We start from the raw sequence: 16399 nt of genomic DNA on the forward strand, positions 1-16399 counted from the left end.
ATGCCCGCAGACGGGAAATGTCTCAGTCTTTCCTGCGCCTCGGTTGGCTCCTAGCTGGGTCCACATCCACGTCGATTGACCCCGCAGGAGACATCAGAACTGATCGCGGTTGGCTCCGGTGTCTCTCCATCTTTGCGTGGCACGGATGGGGTTCTCAATGGCTTGCAATGCGCCCGATACATTCTCGCTCAGAACTGGGGTGTCTTGTTGATAAAAGGCATTAAATGACGCGGTCCATCGTCATTTTGGAGTGGTCAACGCAAAAAAAGAATGCTGTTTGTAGGTGAAAATTCGAATTAACCCATTGAATCGTTTAATTTTTACTGGTTGAAGACCGTCGCCGCCGGTAGAAGAGGAAAGGGGTTTAGAAGATGTGATTGGCTTCAAGGTAGTGATCTGCCTGTGTGTCCGTGCATTTTCTGATTTCCCACCACCTGAAAGTTTTTACTGAAACTTTCACCGGGCTTACCCGACCCTTGCCACGGCCTTGGCAAGGGTCAATGGGTCCAATTTTTGTCGTCTCCTTCTTAACTGTATTAGGAAATAGTTGGGCTCGGCTCCGGTAGCCGATCAGGAATTGAAAAAGAGTGATGTGGGTCGATCCGGCCGGGTAGACCTCTCACCCGCCCCGCGGGTCCAAAGTCAGGAACCTCCACCCGCACCTCCAAGGGACCCTTGAGGGTCAAGGGTCCAACCGACCCACATGAAAGACACTTTACCTATTTAGGACACGCCTTACTATTTTAGGATAGATGACTAGATAGATTGACCCCTAAAATATGACTTTTCTGCCTAAAACGTGACGTTTTTTCGTAAATCAGTCACGTGGGGACCCTGAGGGTGACCTTCGGAGGGTCGGGATGTTAGACACTCCATCCGCCAAGAGGAGGTGCGGGAGGAGGGCCCGGAGGGTCACCCGCGGGTGAGTGCCAGGTCTACGAGTCTAGGCTACCCTTCCTGCTATCCATCCCCAGTTCGGTCTGCTTCCTGTAGTGTCCATCGTCCTGTCGGGCCCGCTCTAGTGTGCGTTGCAGGTGCCCCGGAAGTTACGGATATCCTCATAAGTGTGGGTGGTTATGGAACGATTAGTTGCTAGAAATTTCAGGATGGCCTTAGTACCTTTGGGCTCCCCTGGTAGCCCAGAGCTCGTAGCCTGGGGGCACCCCCCTTCGTCATAAAAATGGAAGAGAATTCAAGGAGGTCGAATGCTCTGCGTAGATAGGCATTATGGTGCGAAGGAAAGGATCATAGCGTTCCAGTAGAGGCTATTGCGCCGGCGTTAATGGGAGACAGGGGCCGAAGAGAGACCAAGACCTGCTAAACGGACAATAAACGTGCCGTAAGAATTATCATGCCCGAAACTTAACTCTGGCGGAAAGAAAGAGAGCTAGTATGTCTAGGGCTCCTATCATCTAACAGCGCGCAGGAAAAGATATCAAAAACAATGAAATGGTGCGAAAACACGACAACAGAGCTTTGATGAAGTGCGACCATCCTTTTTCTTTTTTTTTACCACTATCATCGCTTCATCATCGGACCTCACGCCCGGTTAAACGCGATATGCAAAAAGCCCTCTGTACTTATAGCAACGTTTCCTGACAACGTACACAAGGCTAAAAAGTGTGAATAGAATAAAAAGACCCATCAACACCGCCTTCTGCGCATGATCCGCCATATAATTCAAGACCTTCCCGTCCGACCCGTGCCATGATCTCCCTGCCGCATGCTGTATCACCGCCCGCCCGTATCTTTCGTCCAGCAGGCCCAGTTTTTGCCGCTGCGTACTGTATAACCACGCGTACTCCCGAAACGCCGCCGTCACCATCATCGGGCCCGTGGTCCAAAACACTTGTAGGTATGGTAGGAGGACGCGTGGCGACTCCGCGCCCCCGCGCCGTTTGGCCTCGTAGAGCGCCCACTGAAGAAACGAGGACTCGCGCTCTGCCATAAAAAAGTGATTGCTTAGGCCAAGGGTTCCTGCTGTGGGGGCGAAGATAGCCTGTAGGCCAAGATGCCGAAGGCATTGTATCTGCGTGGCGTCACGGGGATAAACATCTAGGTCTGCGTAGATACCACCTTCTGCATGAACGACTACCAGCCTAGCAAGGTCGGCACGTTGGATATTCTGTGGGTATCCCTTGTATGTGGAGACTAGCCAGGTGTACTTGGCCTCGAGGAGTTGGAGTACGTCTTCGTCGGTCCAGATTTTAACAGTGTAGTTGATAGGGTTAAACGTGATCTTCCATAAGTCATGAGATGCTTCCAGTTCCGTAGAATACGTTCGGACATCGGTCGTCCTCCAGATCTGGTGGATTATGTCGGGCACTCCCGCAACTACCATTCCAGCAGAAGGGTCCAAGATTTCGCGGTTATTGTGAGCACATCTTTTGATTATCTCCAGTGACTCAGACAATTCGCCGGAGAATGAAAAATCTTCCATGGGAATGAGCTGATGAATAACAAATAAGACGACGACGATGGAAAATATGATCACAACGAGCCTTCCTGAGCCGTTCCTGAAAACAAGAACCATTGTAAATCGCCTCACGGGGCGAGGCACCAACACGCAAAGATGGGGCCTTAGTTGAAACCTCAGGCTCAATATGCAATCGAAGCAATGTCGACAGACAATGGGGTCAAAGGAAGTTTGACAATAAGGAAATGTGGCAGCCTCAAGTAAGAACACACTTTCAAATCAGAGGGGGCCGGAAAAATTACAGTACCATGACATTAGTTTTTGACAGTGCATAATAGACTAACCTATTCACGATTAGTCTACTTCTGATGTATACTACTGAGCCTGAGCAGGGTTGAAAAATCTCTCATCATAAAGTTAACGCGTCACCCCTGGGAGCTGGTTGGCTCTTGGTGGTCCATGTCTGTCTGAAAACCCCCAACCCCCCAAGTAGTTGGCTGTTGCAGGGATCGTACCATTACCGTTTCCGTTCCCCTTTTGGTATAGAAAGAGTAGCAGACCACCAAACCTGTGCTGTCACCGCGATCCAGAAGATTATCAAAATGATCCATGGCATTTTTTGAATCCTGCAGAATTCGAAACTTCGATGCGGCTTGCTGAAATCGCAGTCGTGTGGAGGGCACAAGTGGTAGATTTTGGAGTTGCTTTCACACAGGTGCTGATGGGTCCGATCCCCCGCCGTTTTCGCCTGGTCCCACTGGGATCTCGGTAGGACTCGCTTGAAGCTTTTAGTTCAGCCGCAAAGTTGCAACAGGGTTATTCACTAGCAAGCCTACCGTGGAGTTCAAAATTTACTGCTAGCGAAGAATCCCGCGGCATGATCGGGAGACGAAAATTATCAGATCAGGTTCCATTTTCTGCCATTACAAGGTAAGCATAAACGCGGTCAAGAGCACGGAGACCAGTTAAGAAGAGCTGTGGCTTCCGCGGGATCAACCGATCTGGAGACCACACTGGACCCGTAGATAAAATGAAAAATACATGGCAGTATTAAATTTGTCTCGGAGAGCTCCAGGTTCCAGTCGGGTGAATTCCATCCCAGCTTGGGCAAAGTCTCCATTTTGCAGATCCCCGAGCGACAATTTACTATGTATAAGATGCACGTCTTTCCTAACACACGTTCGGGTGTGGGGGTTGGGGTTAGGGTTTGAGGCCGGGGCAGGGGGCACGGGGACATATTGCACTACCTGGAGTTCGCACTAGTCCGATGCCAGTTTACTCCATAGTTCCGTGGAGAGCACGAATAATGCAAAACATAAGGAACCCAGATTCTATTAACTTACACATATGTACAGTAACTAGCGGAGTTGCAGTAAGTCGCCGGATTCATGCGATATTTAGTGTGGTATTCACTGGATATGATCTAGAGGGTTGGCCCTGGTCGCCAGCTTGCATCGAATGACGTGTTCTTCCGCCTCGAATGGATTGACCACGATCGGATTATTCTTCGTAGCACTAGCTACATTGGATCAAAAAGTGTGACGCGGGCTGGGCCGGCTTCCATCCCTGGTTTAGCGTCAGAACATCGTTGCACCGGGGCATGTGCTGATCATGTGCTCTATTTTTTTCTCTTCCCATCTACCACTTGCATTGTGCTGGAGTCGTACCTTAAGGGTCGATGAGTTTCCGAGCGATTTGAAATGATGGTAGTATACCTGTGAAGTAGGGTTGAAGTCTTATGGAATTCAGATTAAATCACCACGACAGTTGCGCCCTTTTATGTGATCATCCTTGAAAACAAGTGTAGCGTTCACATGCCTTGTGCCATGACCTTCTCACTCCGAGCTAAGTGTACTTAGTACAGCCTACTAAATCAATAATGCCTAGCCAACCTAAGTATCCAAAATAAATAAATAGCTCTATTAAAATAAACAGAACGCGTACGGACTCGGGGTAGGAAATCGGGGGCCGGATACCCTACTACATCCTACTCCATAGCATATATCCTGCATTATGCCTACCGCAGGTAAAGAGCTCTCACCGTCAACACGCTCACATATTTGCAGCCTTCAGAACGACGCAAAAAGGTCATATAATCGCTTTCATAGGCAGTTTCCCTCTATATCTCGCTCTACAATTATTTATACCTGCAAAAACGAGGATATTCGCGGTCAGTAACACTACTCAGCTCAACGCTCTGGTCGGCCTCGCAATTCGAGCGCTTTTGGTCGTGATTTAATATATGATGCTATTCAAAACAACCCTAATATCAAATATGATGCTTTGCGTAGCTGTTACGGCCCTTGAACAACATGAGGCTACTTAGATGCCCAATCGGGTATATTAGGAACTACATGAGAGGGTTTCCCGCGAACCTGCATGAAAGCGAACGCCACGTGATCGCACAAAGGAATAAAAGGCACTCTCTTGTAATTAATGAACTCTCTTTCCTGAGGATTAGTTCGGTCACAATCGCAGGCTTGAAGTTCCCACCCACATACTTACAGTTCTATCTGGTCCCTTACCTGGTCCAACTCCAGCCCTTACAGTAGCCTCGTCGACCATGAAATTGGTCGTGAGACGCTCCGGAAGCTATTAAAAGATTTTGGTTCACGAAAATGGCGTAAAATCAAACGACCTCAGTTAACTGAGCACGACGCACGCTTACGCCTCGCCTGGGCGCAAAGATATTATGATTTTACGCCTGAGGATTGGTCAAGGGTCTATTGGTTGGACGAGACCTCTATTGAGCAAGATTCAGGGAAAACGCAGAGTGGACGTTTACGAGGCCAAAATATCGGGCCTAAAAGGGCGAGGATAAGCCTATATCGCTTGGAAAATAGCTTCGATAGATGTTTTGAGCCTGTTTTCCAGGCGATCCACGTTGATCAGCTCTGATTCCTTTATTCCATATCTTAATTCACCTTGAGGCGGCGTTAATGGCACCAGAATCCTTGAGACCTATCAACAATGGCTACCAACGTTAATAAATAACCGATCTGAATCTATTTTAATGCACGACGGCGCTCGCGTATATATCACGCGTCAAGTACGCCACTGCCTACAAGAACAAGGGTTTATAGTCATAGATTGGCCAGCATATTCGCCAGATTTGAACCGTATAGAGAATCTATGAGCGTTGCTAAAAGATAGGCTATTAAAGATGTTTTCTGAGCTTTATGATATACCTAACTCTGAGGAAACACGTGGGTTTTTAATTAATGCAGCAGAAATGGCATCGTCATATATAGACACTAAGATCCTATGCTGTAACAGGCCAGTGCCTGTTTGAAGGTCACGTTCGAGAACGTGACCGATCGCCGCCGACCGCCTCTTTTCATTGTTGATTGTTTACTTTTCTTTCTTTTCTCCTTACGCTTTTGGTAAACTGCAAACGGCCTAGTTAGCTTGAATCAATCTAGCTTTAGCCTTTCACATATGCAAGCTCTCAGAGAGTATGCCTGGACGGGTACAGGCTTTTATTGAAGCGGATGGATGGTACACTACCTACTAGGATAGAGCGCATTTATCAGTCTACTTTTTTTTGCTAGCAGAATATTAGGTATTAGTGGGGGTGGTCAAATACTTGTTGGTAGGGACTGTACATGCGTCACTCGCTTACCGATAACGGTAACGTAACTATTCGGAAAGCGAGCTGCGCACCCACTCGCCCTCTATAACTTCAAACCATCCTTTTTTAACCAAAACGCCTTTATATTAATTATGCTACCTAATTAGGCATTGGTTTGGCCTATGCCCTATCTGATTACATAAATAACAGGTAAACTGACCCCGTCGCGCTGGTGCTGCTACTGGTTGAACAGGCTGCCTAGGTGCTGGTGGAGATGGTGCCGCACGCTGTAAAATAGGCTCATAGGCCTGTGAATGCTCTTGAGCCTCTTGCGCCGAGACTCCAGCTTTGTAGGCTTTGTGTCTACTAACCCGTGGGCGCTTTTATTTCTGCACTGCGTTGGCAGCGCGTAATTCCTTGCTTTCTTGCTCAAGTAATATGCCGTTTTGAATAGCGATCTGACAGCCTTTGATAAACTGGTTGAACGCGGTTTGTGAGAGCGGCGGTGGGCTATCATAGCTGATGCGTATCTTTACGTTGACGGTGGTACGATATATCTCAAGTTCAGCGCGTAAACGGACAACATAGCCACCAAAAGATTCTTCTAGATAAGGGTACCGAACCTATGAGATCCAGCACGTTTCTTTTCTATTTTAGAGCTTTCACTTGCGACACACTCTTGTCTCTAGTACGGACTCATTTCCTCCTGGGGAACTCCAGATTTTAATGAGTTCTAGACCAACCTTATCAAACAGGTTTTTCCACTGAGACACCGTTCTCTCCAACCCTGCCGTGTGGAGCCACATCAAAATATCCATCTCTGCCGCTCGGAGGTCTGCACCAGTATCTGGCAGCACATAGTCATCAATCAAAAGTGTTGAATACTCGGGATCCATTGCTTCGACAACTCGAGACAAGATCTGGGCACTCTTAATATCAGACCAGTTGTGTAACACGTCACGAAGGAAGTACAGCCGCGAGCCTTGATTTCCAGATCATGGTCAGCTTTGTCCTCTTTGTGCCATGGTATCACATGAGGGAAGTGTAAGGCCAAAAGTCATACCTTTGATAGATTGTGGAGTGAAAAAGTCATATTCCATGGTCTCGATCCCATCGGGCATTTTCCCAATGCGCTTCAGTGTCAGCGGAAGGTCTTGTAGAACAAACCGACCGGGAATTTCAGGATGCTTTTGCTTAAATCGCACAAGCTCTTGTCCAGGGCCTCCACCCACGTCGACCATAAGAGCCGCATCAGGCTCTTGGCGAAGCTCACCCAACTTGTTTGCGACTGGATAGATCTCAAACCACTGAGGCATATCACCCACTCGCCGGGCAGCCATGTAGTCATCAAAAGCTTGTTTTTGTTCAGTGTTCTTCTCTAATAGGCCAAAAATAACATCCGTCCCGTGTGCGTATTTGAACAGAGTAACAGCATCGGGCTCGTCTGCAAACTGTTGGATTCCAGGACCTCGCATGTATTCGACTAATTTTCCGCCCTGTTGGTGTATTAGCGGTTTTCCCGAATACTTCCTGGACTGGACTTCCAGAGCCTTACCATTCCAAAATCCAAATCGAAGCTTATCCATCGTCAGCCCCAGCCGTACCAAATCTTTTACAATTGACACTCACTGATGCTTCTCGGCTGCAATTGACCCAGGCAGAATCTTGAAGTGAGTGCTCTCGTTGGCAGCATACAGCTGGTTGTCAATTTCGTCACAAAGCCCGATGGCCGTCAATACGCGTAGAACTCGAACTGCGGAGATTTGTTACTGTCAAGACGATACCATCCTCCTTTTCGGTAACCTCACTTGTCAAGAGAATATCCGAAGCTGTTTCACGAGCTATGTCTGTCGCGGAGATAGGTGCCCCATTTCTTGCCGCGATAACGTGAAGAAATCGATTTTCGACAGCGACTCGAATAGAAATATTTTGCATGATCTATGTAATTCAAGTGTTAGATACCGATTCCATTCGCTCTATATCCAAATTTTCCTATAACTTACTTGGAAATTCATTCGCGACGTTGTTTCGAGAGGTGTCTCGGCCGCTAGCTGCAATTCACGGATCGCTTTCAGCAGCTCTGCATGAGCATTTTTTTCCCCAGCCGCCTCTGCGGCAGCAAGCCCCTGAATTTTCGCTAGAATTTCAGGCACAGACATGATATCAGGAGTGTTGGGTTTTCAGTTCTCGGTCAAAGACAGTGGCAGTGAATTGTAGAAAGGAAGTAAAAAAATGCGACTACCAATTAATCCTCCAGGGGCGCGGATGTAATGATTGTTAAGCGGCGGTCGTCATTTCCGTAGGTCCACTTTGAATGACTGCTTAGCTCCCTCGGAGACCCTCCCCCGATTCCCTTTGTTTGTGCTCGAGCCAAGTAAACCTGGAGAGAAGTTATGGGGCAATCAGTGGGTCGGAAGCATTTTTTTGGTAGTTTCCTAAGCTTCGGCGATCGGCGACAACGAATGTACCGATGAATGAAGCTAAGCGAGTTATTCCTCCAAATATGAAAGTGAGACAAGCAGGTCCGAGCTACTCCTAATTTAAACCTTTGAAATGAGCACATGAAGGGCAATCCATTGTTAGAAATCAGGCGAGGTCCGATTGGGCGGGCGGGGGCTAAACATGCATCTACAGGGTGCTAGATCCTGGGGCCCACTCAGAAAGGCAAAACAGGGAGTAATTTTCTTACTAGTTGTGCTGTAATTTTATACTCCGTCGAAGATTGTATGTACATACGTAAAAATTCTTCTAGAGCCATCCTTCTGGGAAGAAAAAATCACCATGCGTCTTGGACTTGCAAAAAAATTAAAATTCCCACGGCCCTCAGCCCCTTCGTCACCCAAAGGTTAGTACTCACATTATTCTCATTCTAATCTCACGACTCAACATTCGCTGAATAGTCTACAACTGACTGTTTGAAATGATAAGAGACATCAGTTCTGCTTCGTGGCAGAATGGGTGTTTGTTTTTTCCCGACTTATCTACCGAACGTAAAAGTACATTTGTGAACTTGGCCTATCCAGCCTTGATTTTTTTTCAACAATGCTCCGAAGTGACGATAGTGTCTTTTGTCACCATGATATGTCTTCCTGGAGCTCCATAGACGTCATCGGCATGAGCTTGATCAGCATAGTAAGAGGCGCTAGTGAAGACAGCGCCATTTGTCGAGAAATTAGGAAGGGGGCGGTCACTCAATTGGACCCAAGACTCTCGTCTATTGCAACTTTCAGACAGATACCTGCGACTAGTATCACTTCTTTTCGAAGAATCATCTATTGCACTCCTTACATCCTGCGTGAAACGGACGAAGAAAGGGCGTAGGACTGGAATGGATCCGAAGATAACTATGAACCACATCTCGGTCAACACCCAAGTATTGAGCTTGAAGATTGCGTACGTCAAGTCTTCAACGTGGGTTATGGAAGCAATTGCAAGGGTTTTATTGATGCCAGCAATACCAGCTCTGTGAAATGTTAGAAAACTTGTACAACGCACTTGATTGGAGAGACATACATTAGACCACCTCCCATGATGAGACAGAGTCCAATTTTTGTGGACAGTTTCATTAATTGCAGCCTTCCAATGATGTAAATCGGATAGAAAGCTAGGAAGAAGTCTGCTGCTGCTCCAATGCCTATATAAATCAGCACGGGGCCTTTAGTGAATGATTTAATTCTCACTTACTGCCCTGAGCAAATCCCACTTCCGAACAGATAAGAACCATATTACAAGATCCAGGAATGCTGTTATCCCACAGCCTCTCTGTGGGATTACATTGCTTGAATATTAGAATGACCTCAATAACATTGATGAGCGCCTGGATTCCTCCAACGCAAAAGAGAAGGTATCTGCTTTTAAGCATTGCTCTTGCTTGAATCGATAATAGGAATGCAATGACTGCAATTCGGGCTATTACAAGACCTAAAATGGCAATGACCTGACCAACCCAGCTCCATAGGTTTGTCTTCACGACATTTTCGTGGGATAATAGATCCTGGTGGTTACCAAGTCCATATAGAACGCTCACTGTCATGGTGGCTTGGGCTGCTAGAGCGATGGACTATGATGGTCAGCTTCGAGATCATTGAATCAAAAATCAAAGATCTGATATCAGCATACAAAAGCAAAGATCACCCACACAAAATCCCATCGTAGCCCGAAGATACCAGAGACGAGTCGTCCATTGGGACACACTGACGCGGTTTTTGCTCGCAGGACCATTAGTATGAGAGCTAGTCCCATCTCTGCCCATGTGACCCCCAACACCAAGGGCCCTTTTCCACCATAAGATACGTCTGAGGCATTAGCCATCGTGGTAACGGCAGAACTGTCAGGGTAATTAGAGAGAATAGGAATTGGGTCTTGGACAGAATGTATACATTGTGTTGGTATATTCTCTACGTGCTGTATCATCGACTTGTTAGCACGGATTACGAACCAGAGATCCTTTGGGTTACACCTCTGGGTTACAATGGCCCCATGGAAGATTTAGGTGGGGTCCACACGAGCTGCCGGTGGGGTACGGAGTAGATTAGGTCCACAATGGCCTTCGGCCCTCGGCCCTTTATACTGTCCGCCGCCGGGCAGGTTCTCTGGTTACATCCATGTTTAGCTTGTTTAGAACAGTAGATCAAGGCGGGAGCGAATTTTCTGCACTGCAGGATCCATGCCCTTAGCGCACTAATGCACGGAGATGCTGGGATGGGTTCGGTTGAGACGGATTTGGTATTGATTCTAGCGCTAACACGCTATGTAACGTAATTGAAAGGATTCATGTCCAATAATGACCGCTCCCAAAACGCTCGAGCATGGGTCTTGAAGCGACCAAGATACTGTGGGTGGAAAATTCCATGCTGGTCGCGTTTCCTAGCCGAGTGGGCAAATCTCCCCTGAGAAGTTCCTTCCGGTTCTCGATGCAACTCGCATTGAACAGGAAAGTGATCAACAATCGAGTTAGTACTAGGCTACAAGTCTCTTTTCTCAATTAATTTCCATCACTGAAGCCTGCCCTGGCTAACAGCCCAGGATTTCAAATGCATGGCCCAGTATTTCAAGTCCTGCTGTCTCATTGTGCAACCTTGAGGGAAATATAGACTTTGTCACTCATCACGTCACCAGTTCGAATTGCTTTTTTTTTCTCCTTCTCGCATTTCTGCATGCCTCCCCAGGCAATGACTGTCGATCACAAACCACCTGGACATCTCGATGCCACCGAGATTGACGAGGAAGCGGAAGCTCTTGAGGGCTACGTAGTCGATCCCAGTCACTATGCAGCCTACGCAGCGAGATTGAAGACCAGCGACGATGGTCGCTTTGTTCTCATTCCGCAGCCTTTGAACACTCCCAATGATCCACTGAATTGGAGTGCTAGCAAGAAACGATGGATCGTCGCCATCATTGCTTATATTGCCTTTCTGGCTGATTATACCGGGGGAACAGCCATCATTACTGTCATCCCTCAGTCAATGTAGGTCAGACTCCATGTCAGTTTGAAAGCAGAATTTAATACCCGCTTTTTAGGGAATGGCAATTGTCTCAATCGATGGTCCAACGAGCAGTTGTCGGCAACTTATTCACTATCGGCGCATGCGGACTCTTCGTCGTTCCACTGGCCAGCTATTTTGGCCGCTGGCCAGTTATTTTGGTCTTCCAATGTGTTATGCTTGGAACATGTGCCTGGTCTGGCGCAGCTACTAGCTTTCGATCATATCTGGCCGCACGCATTATAAACGGTTTTTTCTGCAGTGTGGGTCAAGGAGGAGCCTTGATGTGGATTAAAGATCTCTTTTTTTTTCACGAACACCCACGGATCATCAACTACGTGGAGTTCTCCATAATCCTCAGTCCATACCTGGGACCCTTAATTACCTGCTTCATTGTTTCTTATGTTAGCTGGAGATGGGCATTCTGGGTGTGCACGATCCTTGCTGGCATAGGTTTGATTGCAATTCTTTTTTTAGATGAAAGTCTGTTTGATCGCAAGGCTCCTCCTGATTTTCGCCGCTCTTATCTCTCCCGCCTGGTTGGATTGCAACAGGCGAAGGCTCCTCAGAAGAGTTTCGCTCAGTGCATGGCTCGTCCAGTTCTGGCTATGACCAAAGTTCCCGTTCTGACCATTCTTGTCTACTATTTCTTGAACTTTGCGTGGGTAATTGGTGTCAATACCACCATTGGTATCTGGCTGACCAATATATATGGGTTTTCAACGAAGGGAATTGGTGAGTATGCTTTTTTTCACTTCTTCAGGCAGTTGAAAGGGGCACTAATTTTCTTTGAATAGGATATTTCTACTTCTTTGGCATTGTCGGCGTCTTATTTGGCTGGTTCATTGGCCACTACCTCCATGATGCAGTGGGCCGATACTATACTAAGCGTCATGACGGCCGTCTTGACCCAGAGGCTCGGTTGATAATCACGTACCCAGCAACTCTCATCTGCTGTGTTAGTCTTATCATCCTGGGACTCGCCTTTGAGAAGCACTGGCACTATATGGTAATTGCGGTGTTCGCTGCTACGCAATGTATTGGTGTCATGATTATTACAACTGCTATCAATGCGTACTTGCTCGACTGCTACCCTGAAGGATCAGGCGAAATGGGTGCATGGGTTACGGCCAGCCGTAACTGGGCGGGATTTATGGCGACATATATTCAGATTGACTGGGTAACACGCCTTGGACCCGCCAAGGCATTGGGGATCCAAGCAGCAATTACATTTACCTCAATCTTTTTCATGGTTTTCCTACAGATGTACGGGAAGCGAATGAGGAAGTGGCAAGGGCCCATGGTTTTTGGTAAGAAATGAGGGGATAATTGGCCCCTAGGTACATAGTTGAGTAAAGACATTTTCATTTTGTCTAATTTAGGAATGAGAATTGAACGATGACGCACCGATCCAGATCCACGCCCAGAGCAGCCGCCCGCCGAATACAAATGTTCTTGCAGGCAAATAATGAACTCATGATCCGAGTCGATCTTAGGCCAGAAGAGTATGCAAAGACACTGACGGCAATCACAGTACGACTTCTAATGAATAATTCCTCCGTAAGCACCTAGGCGCTTAAAGCCCATTATGCTTTGCACATACTCAACACCAATTGTGTAGTTATCTTTCACGTAAACGCGAGGCTGCTGCTATGTTGTAGAAAGCAAGAAAGATAGATGAAGGAATAAGAACAACTTTGCACAAGAGTACCGATTTGATCTCATGGTAACAACATGTACTCAAAACAAGTGGCTATTGTTGGGAAAGTATCACTTAGCAACCAGATTTCGTACCAGTCCAAAGTATAATCAGGAGATATAGCATCATTTTCAGATATAATTGTATTGAGCCTCGTCAACTCTGTTTTCACAGTGTTGGTCCGTTGAATAGAGCGCTATCCAACAGTCGTCAAAATTACTAAGTTCAAAGCAACGGTCATTAGTCGGGCTGGAGGTACAGCCCCGATTATCGCTTCCGGTGTAGTTCGAATTGGCGATGGTCTCACACCCGGTATCGGGGTAAATGACAGAATCCCACGCTCTAGTGGCTGTCCTGAGCGTCATCAGAGCGGGCGGAAGGCTCTTGAGCTTTCAGATCATCAAGTTGATTGCCGCATTTATGACCTTGTGCTTTAAATGGGTTATATGGGCGTACACGGGCTTTGGGGAATAATTTCTCATCTCAGTGACTTGGCTCGGGCTTGCGGTGCAGTGTTGGAGATAGAGCGACGGATGGCTTCAACGGGTATTTTGTTGGATGTCGATAATGACGTTCACATGTACGTTAACTAACTACAAGTGGGGGTTGCACGTTCGTTCGTTAGTAATCGGTCATGACAGCTCGGTAACTGAAATTCCCCCTTGTCTCAGACTCCAGTCTCCCTGGAGAGCTATTGGCACCTCCCAGCATCTCCTATTATATACAGGATGCATTTACCATCAGGTCCTGACCCATACACCCTCCACAAATCTAGTTCGGCACGGTATAACGGCGAAGACCCTTCGCTCGCAAGGGACCAATCCAGCACAGACAGTGGAGATCTGGAGCTGGGCAACGCCCCCCTGCTTCCCTCGGATTCCCTCGCACACCACGACTCGGAATTGGACTCGAACTTTGACATTGAGGAACACTGCCGGAATACGCGGCGTGATCCGCCCTTCTCTTGTTCCAGGGCCGGATTTGTTGCTTGGTGTAAAGGGCCCGACCCGCCCCATGTTTATCGCGTGAATTCTTGGTTTCCCAAGTGGCAGGCTGCACCGGCGCGGCTTGTCGAGCGAGGGCTTCCAAAGGGACCCATGAAGATGGCGGCGCTTTTGGGAGGGCTTTTGTTTTGGGTTGTTGTTTTCTTTTCGTTGCTCAAGATGTCGGTTGCGGATCAGGAGGTCTTAGGGTATGGACAACCGGTCAAGCTGTCGTGTCACCAACGCCTGTGGTACGTTTGCGTTTGTCCTTCTAACTTTGCATTTATCATTTTGATTTTGTCAATACCAACCGGTTTTCTTAGGAACAATGCCACGGACTGCGGCGTCAACGGCGAACTATGCCTTCCGTTCGAGGACCAGTCTTTCGCCTTTCGCTGCCCGTCCGGCTGTGCAGCTGCAATTCTCCTAGAACCGTACAATGTCGGTGAGAGGGAATATAACTATCGACCCCAAGTTATCGGGGGTGAACCGTCCAGACCGGGCGGTTACACCAGTGGTCTCTACCGCGGTGACTCATCTATCTGTGCCTCCGCGCTGCATGCAGGGCTGATTAGTGATGCAATGGGCGGCTGTGGTATTCTGCATCGCCACGTTCAAAAGAGCAACTTCGAGAACGTCACACAAAATGGCATCGAGAGCATCCGATTCTTGCCTCATTTCCCAATGTCGTTCATGCTCAGCCGCCAGGCATCGTCGCCTGGGTTGAGCGAGACAAAACTGGCCGAGTGTTCCGACAGTCGCTGGTCCCTCTTTGCATTCACATTGGCTGTGACGACTGCCCTGTCAATGACTGTGAGCTCCGCGTCGGCATTCTATAGTGCCATATACTTCATTGTTTGGTTCCAGGTTGCTATGGCATCTGACCCACCGACCTCGAGCTTCTATGACCGGGTTTCCGTTTGTTTTGGCCGATTCATACCCGGCGCGTTCGTCGGCTTCGTATTGTACTACTTCTGCGTGAAGTACACCCTGGGCGGCCTCGACGCGCACGTCGAGAAAACCATCCTCTGGCTGGGTGGTTGCTGGGTTGGGGCCCTTAACACAGACACCTTCGACCACATCCCCATCTCCCGTTTCACGCTTCATGACATCCAGCAACAACCCGGCGCCTTCATCGCCCTTTTAATCATCATCAGTTCCCTTATCGTAATCACTTTCGTCCAAGCGTACTGTTTCCGCCGCGAAGGCCGCTTCTTTCCCATGCTCCGCCTTTACGCCCTCCTCGTCCTAGGCGTCCTCATCCTCGCCCTCATTCCCTACATGAACCTCCGCATCCACCACGACCTCTTGGCCCTTCTCCTCCTTCCAGGCACATCGATGCAAACGCGCGCCAGCCTCCTGTTCCAAGGCATCCTCGTCGGCCTGTACATCAACGGCGTCGCCCGCTGGGGCTTCGGCTCCATCCTCCAGACCCCCGCCTCCCTACTTGACGGCGCCAAACTCGGCACCGCCCCACCGGTAATCAACCCGCCGCGCATCGAGCACCAGAACCGGCTCGTGTTTTCCTTCCCTGATCTCCCGGGGCACGTCGACGGGATCAGCGTCCTGATTAACGATGTCCTTCGCTTCAGGAGCCTTAAGTCAAATAATAGCCAGGATGTGGCCGAATTTGTTTGGCATCGGGGATTTGCGAATGAGATTGAGTACTTCCGCTTTGGATATGTGCATGCTCATGCGCTGGGTGGGGTTTGGTATGAGGACTTCACCGAGCCTGCGACTTGGGCGGTTGATGGGAGCTTTTCCTAAACCAGGATAGAACTGGGCCTTTGGTTAAGGGTGCAGCTTGTAGGCAGGTGAGTCACCCACAATGAGGGAGTTCCAGTGTAGAGCGGAACCGTCAGAGATAGCAAGAAATAGGCAAAATTTGGTCGTAATTCAGGGGATCAATTACTTGCAATTCGGCGCACAAATTGAAACGGAAAGAAACTGTAGAACTCTGATTCTAGGGGTGTAGTTAGATGTCTGATATTATTTGTCAGCAGTAAATGATCTCCATGTTTAATTAGATTGGATGTCAGATCCACCGATCAAATGACTGACCCTAATTTATTTGCCCAGCGGCAATATATATGCCCGACTATAGTCTTATATTTAAAGAAACGCAGTCGACTTTTTGATTGATGTATGCTGTTACCAGCTGCTACATGATTCAGCAATCGCGTCAATATATTTATCAACGGCCCGCTAAGATGGAACTTGGAAGCTATGTAGTAAATTCTGATGCTC

At 48.1% G+C, this 16399-nt stretch overlaps 5 protein-coding genes across 5 annotated transcripts; 2 read left to right on the forward strand and 3 right to left on the reverse strand.

Annotated features, from left to right (window-relative positions):
- Positions 1-1549: 1549 nt before the first annotated feature.
- N7498_009043 (glycosyltransferase family 32 protein) lies at positions 1550-2533 on the reverse strand (the record flags this gene model as incomplete). The annotated part of the gene is made up of 1 exon (XM_058456105.1): positions 1550-2533. The coding sequence occupies one exon, from the start codon at positions 2531-2533 to the stop codon at positions 1550-1552; it is 984 nt and encodes a 327-aa protein (XP_058306093.1).
- A 4116-nt stretch (positions 2534-6649) lies between these two features.
- N7498_009044 (uncharacterized protein) lies at positions 6650-8146 on the reverse strand (the record flags this gene model as incomplete). The annotated part of the gene is made up of 6 exons (XM_058456106.1): positions 6650-6969; positions 7051-7483; positions 7543-7564; positions 7617-7740; positions 7796-7925; positions 7991-8146. 6 exons carry the CDS (start codon positions 8144-8146, stop codon positions 6650-6652), a joined length of 1185 nt encoding a protein of 394 aa, XP_058306094.1.
- A 1067-nt stretch (positions 8147-9213) lies between these two features.
- N7498_009045 (uncharacterized protein) lies at positions 9214-9517 on the reverse strand (the record flags this gene model as incomplete). The annotated part of the gene is made up of 3 exons (XM_058456107.1): positions 9214-9225; positions 9276-9450; positions 9501-9517. The coding sequence occupies 3 exons, from the start codon at positions 9515-9517 to the stop codon at positions 9214-9216; spliced, it is 204 nt and encodes a 67-aa protein (XP_058306095.1).
- A 1641-nt stretch (positions 9518-11158) lies between these two features.
- N7498_009046 (putative MFS transporter) lies at positions 11159-12791 on the forward strand (the record flags this gene model as incomplete). Its single annotated transcript, XM_058456108.1, has 3 exons — positions 11159-11454; positions 11508-12205; positions 12268-12791. The coding sequence occupies 3 exons, from the start codon at positions 11159-11161 to the stop codon at positions 12789-12791; spliced, it is 1518 nt and encodes a 505-aa protein (XP_058306096.1).
- A 1106-nt stretch (positions 12792-13897) lies between these two features.
- On the forward strand, positions 13898-15919 carry N7498_009047 (uncharacterized protein; the record flags this gene model as incomplete). Its single annotated transcript, XM_058456109.1, has 2 exons — positions 13898-14403; positions 14476-15919. The coding sequence occupies 2 exons, from the start codon at positions 13898-13900 to the stop codon at positions 15917-15919; spliced, it is 1950 nt and encodes a 649-aa protein (XP_058306097.1).
- Positions 15920-16399: the final 480 nt, after the last annotated feature.

Source organism: Penicillium cinerascens (assembly GCF_028974065.1).
Source record: "Penicillium cinerascens strain IBT 15544 chromosome Unknown scaffold_4_segment0_segment0, whole genome shotgun sequence".
Lineage (NCBI taxonomy): Eukaryota > Fungi > Ascomycota > Eurotiomycetes > Eurotiales > Aspergillaceae > Penicillium > Penicillium cinerascens.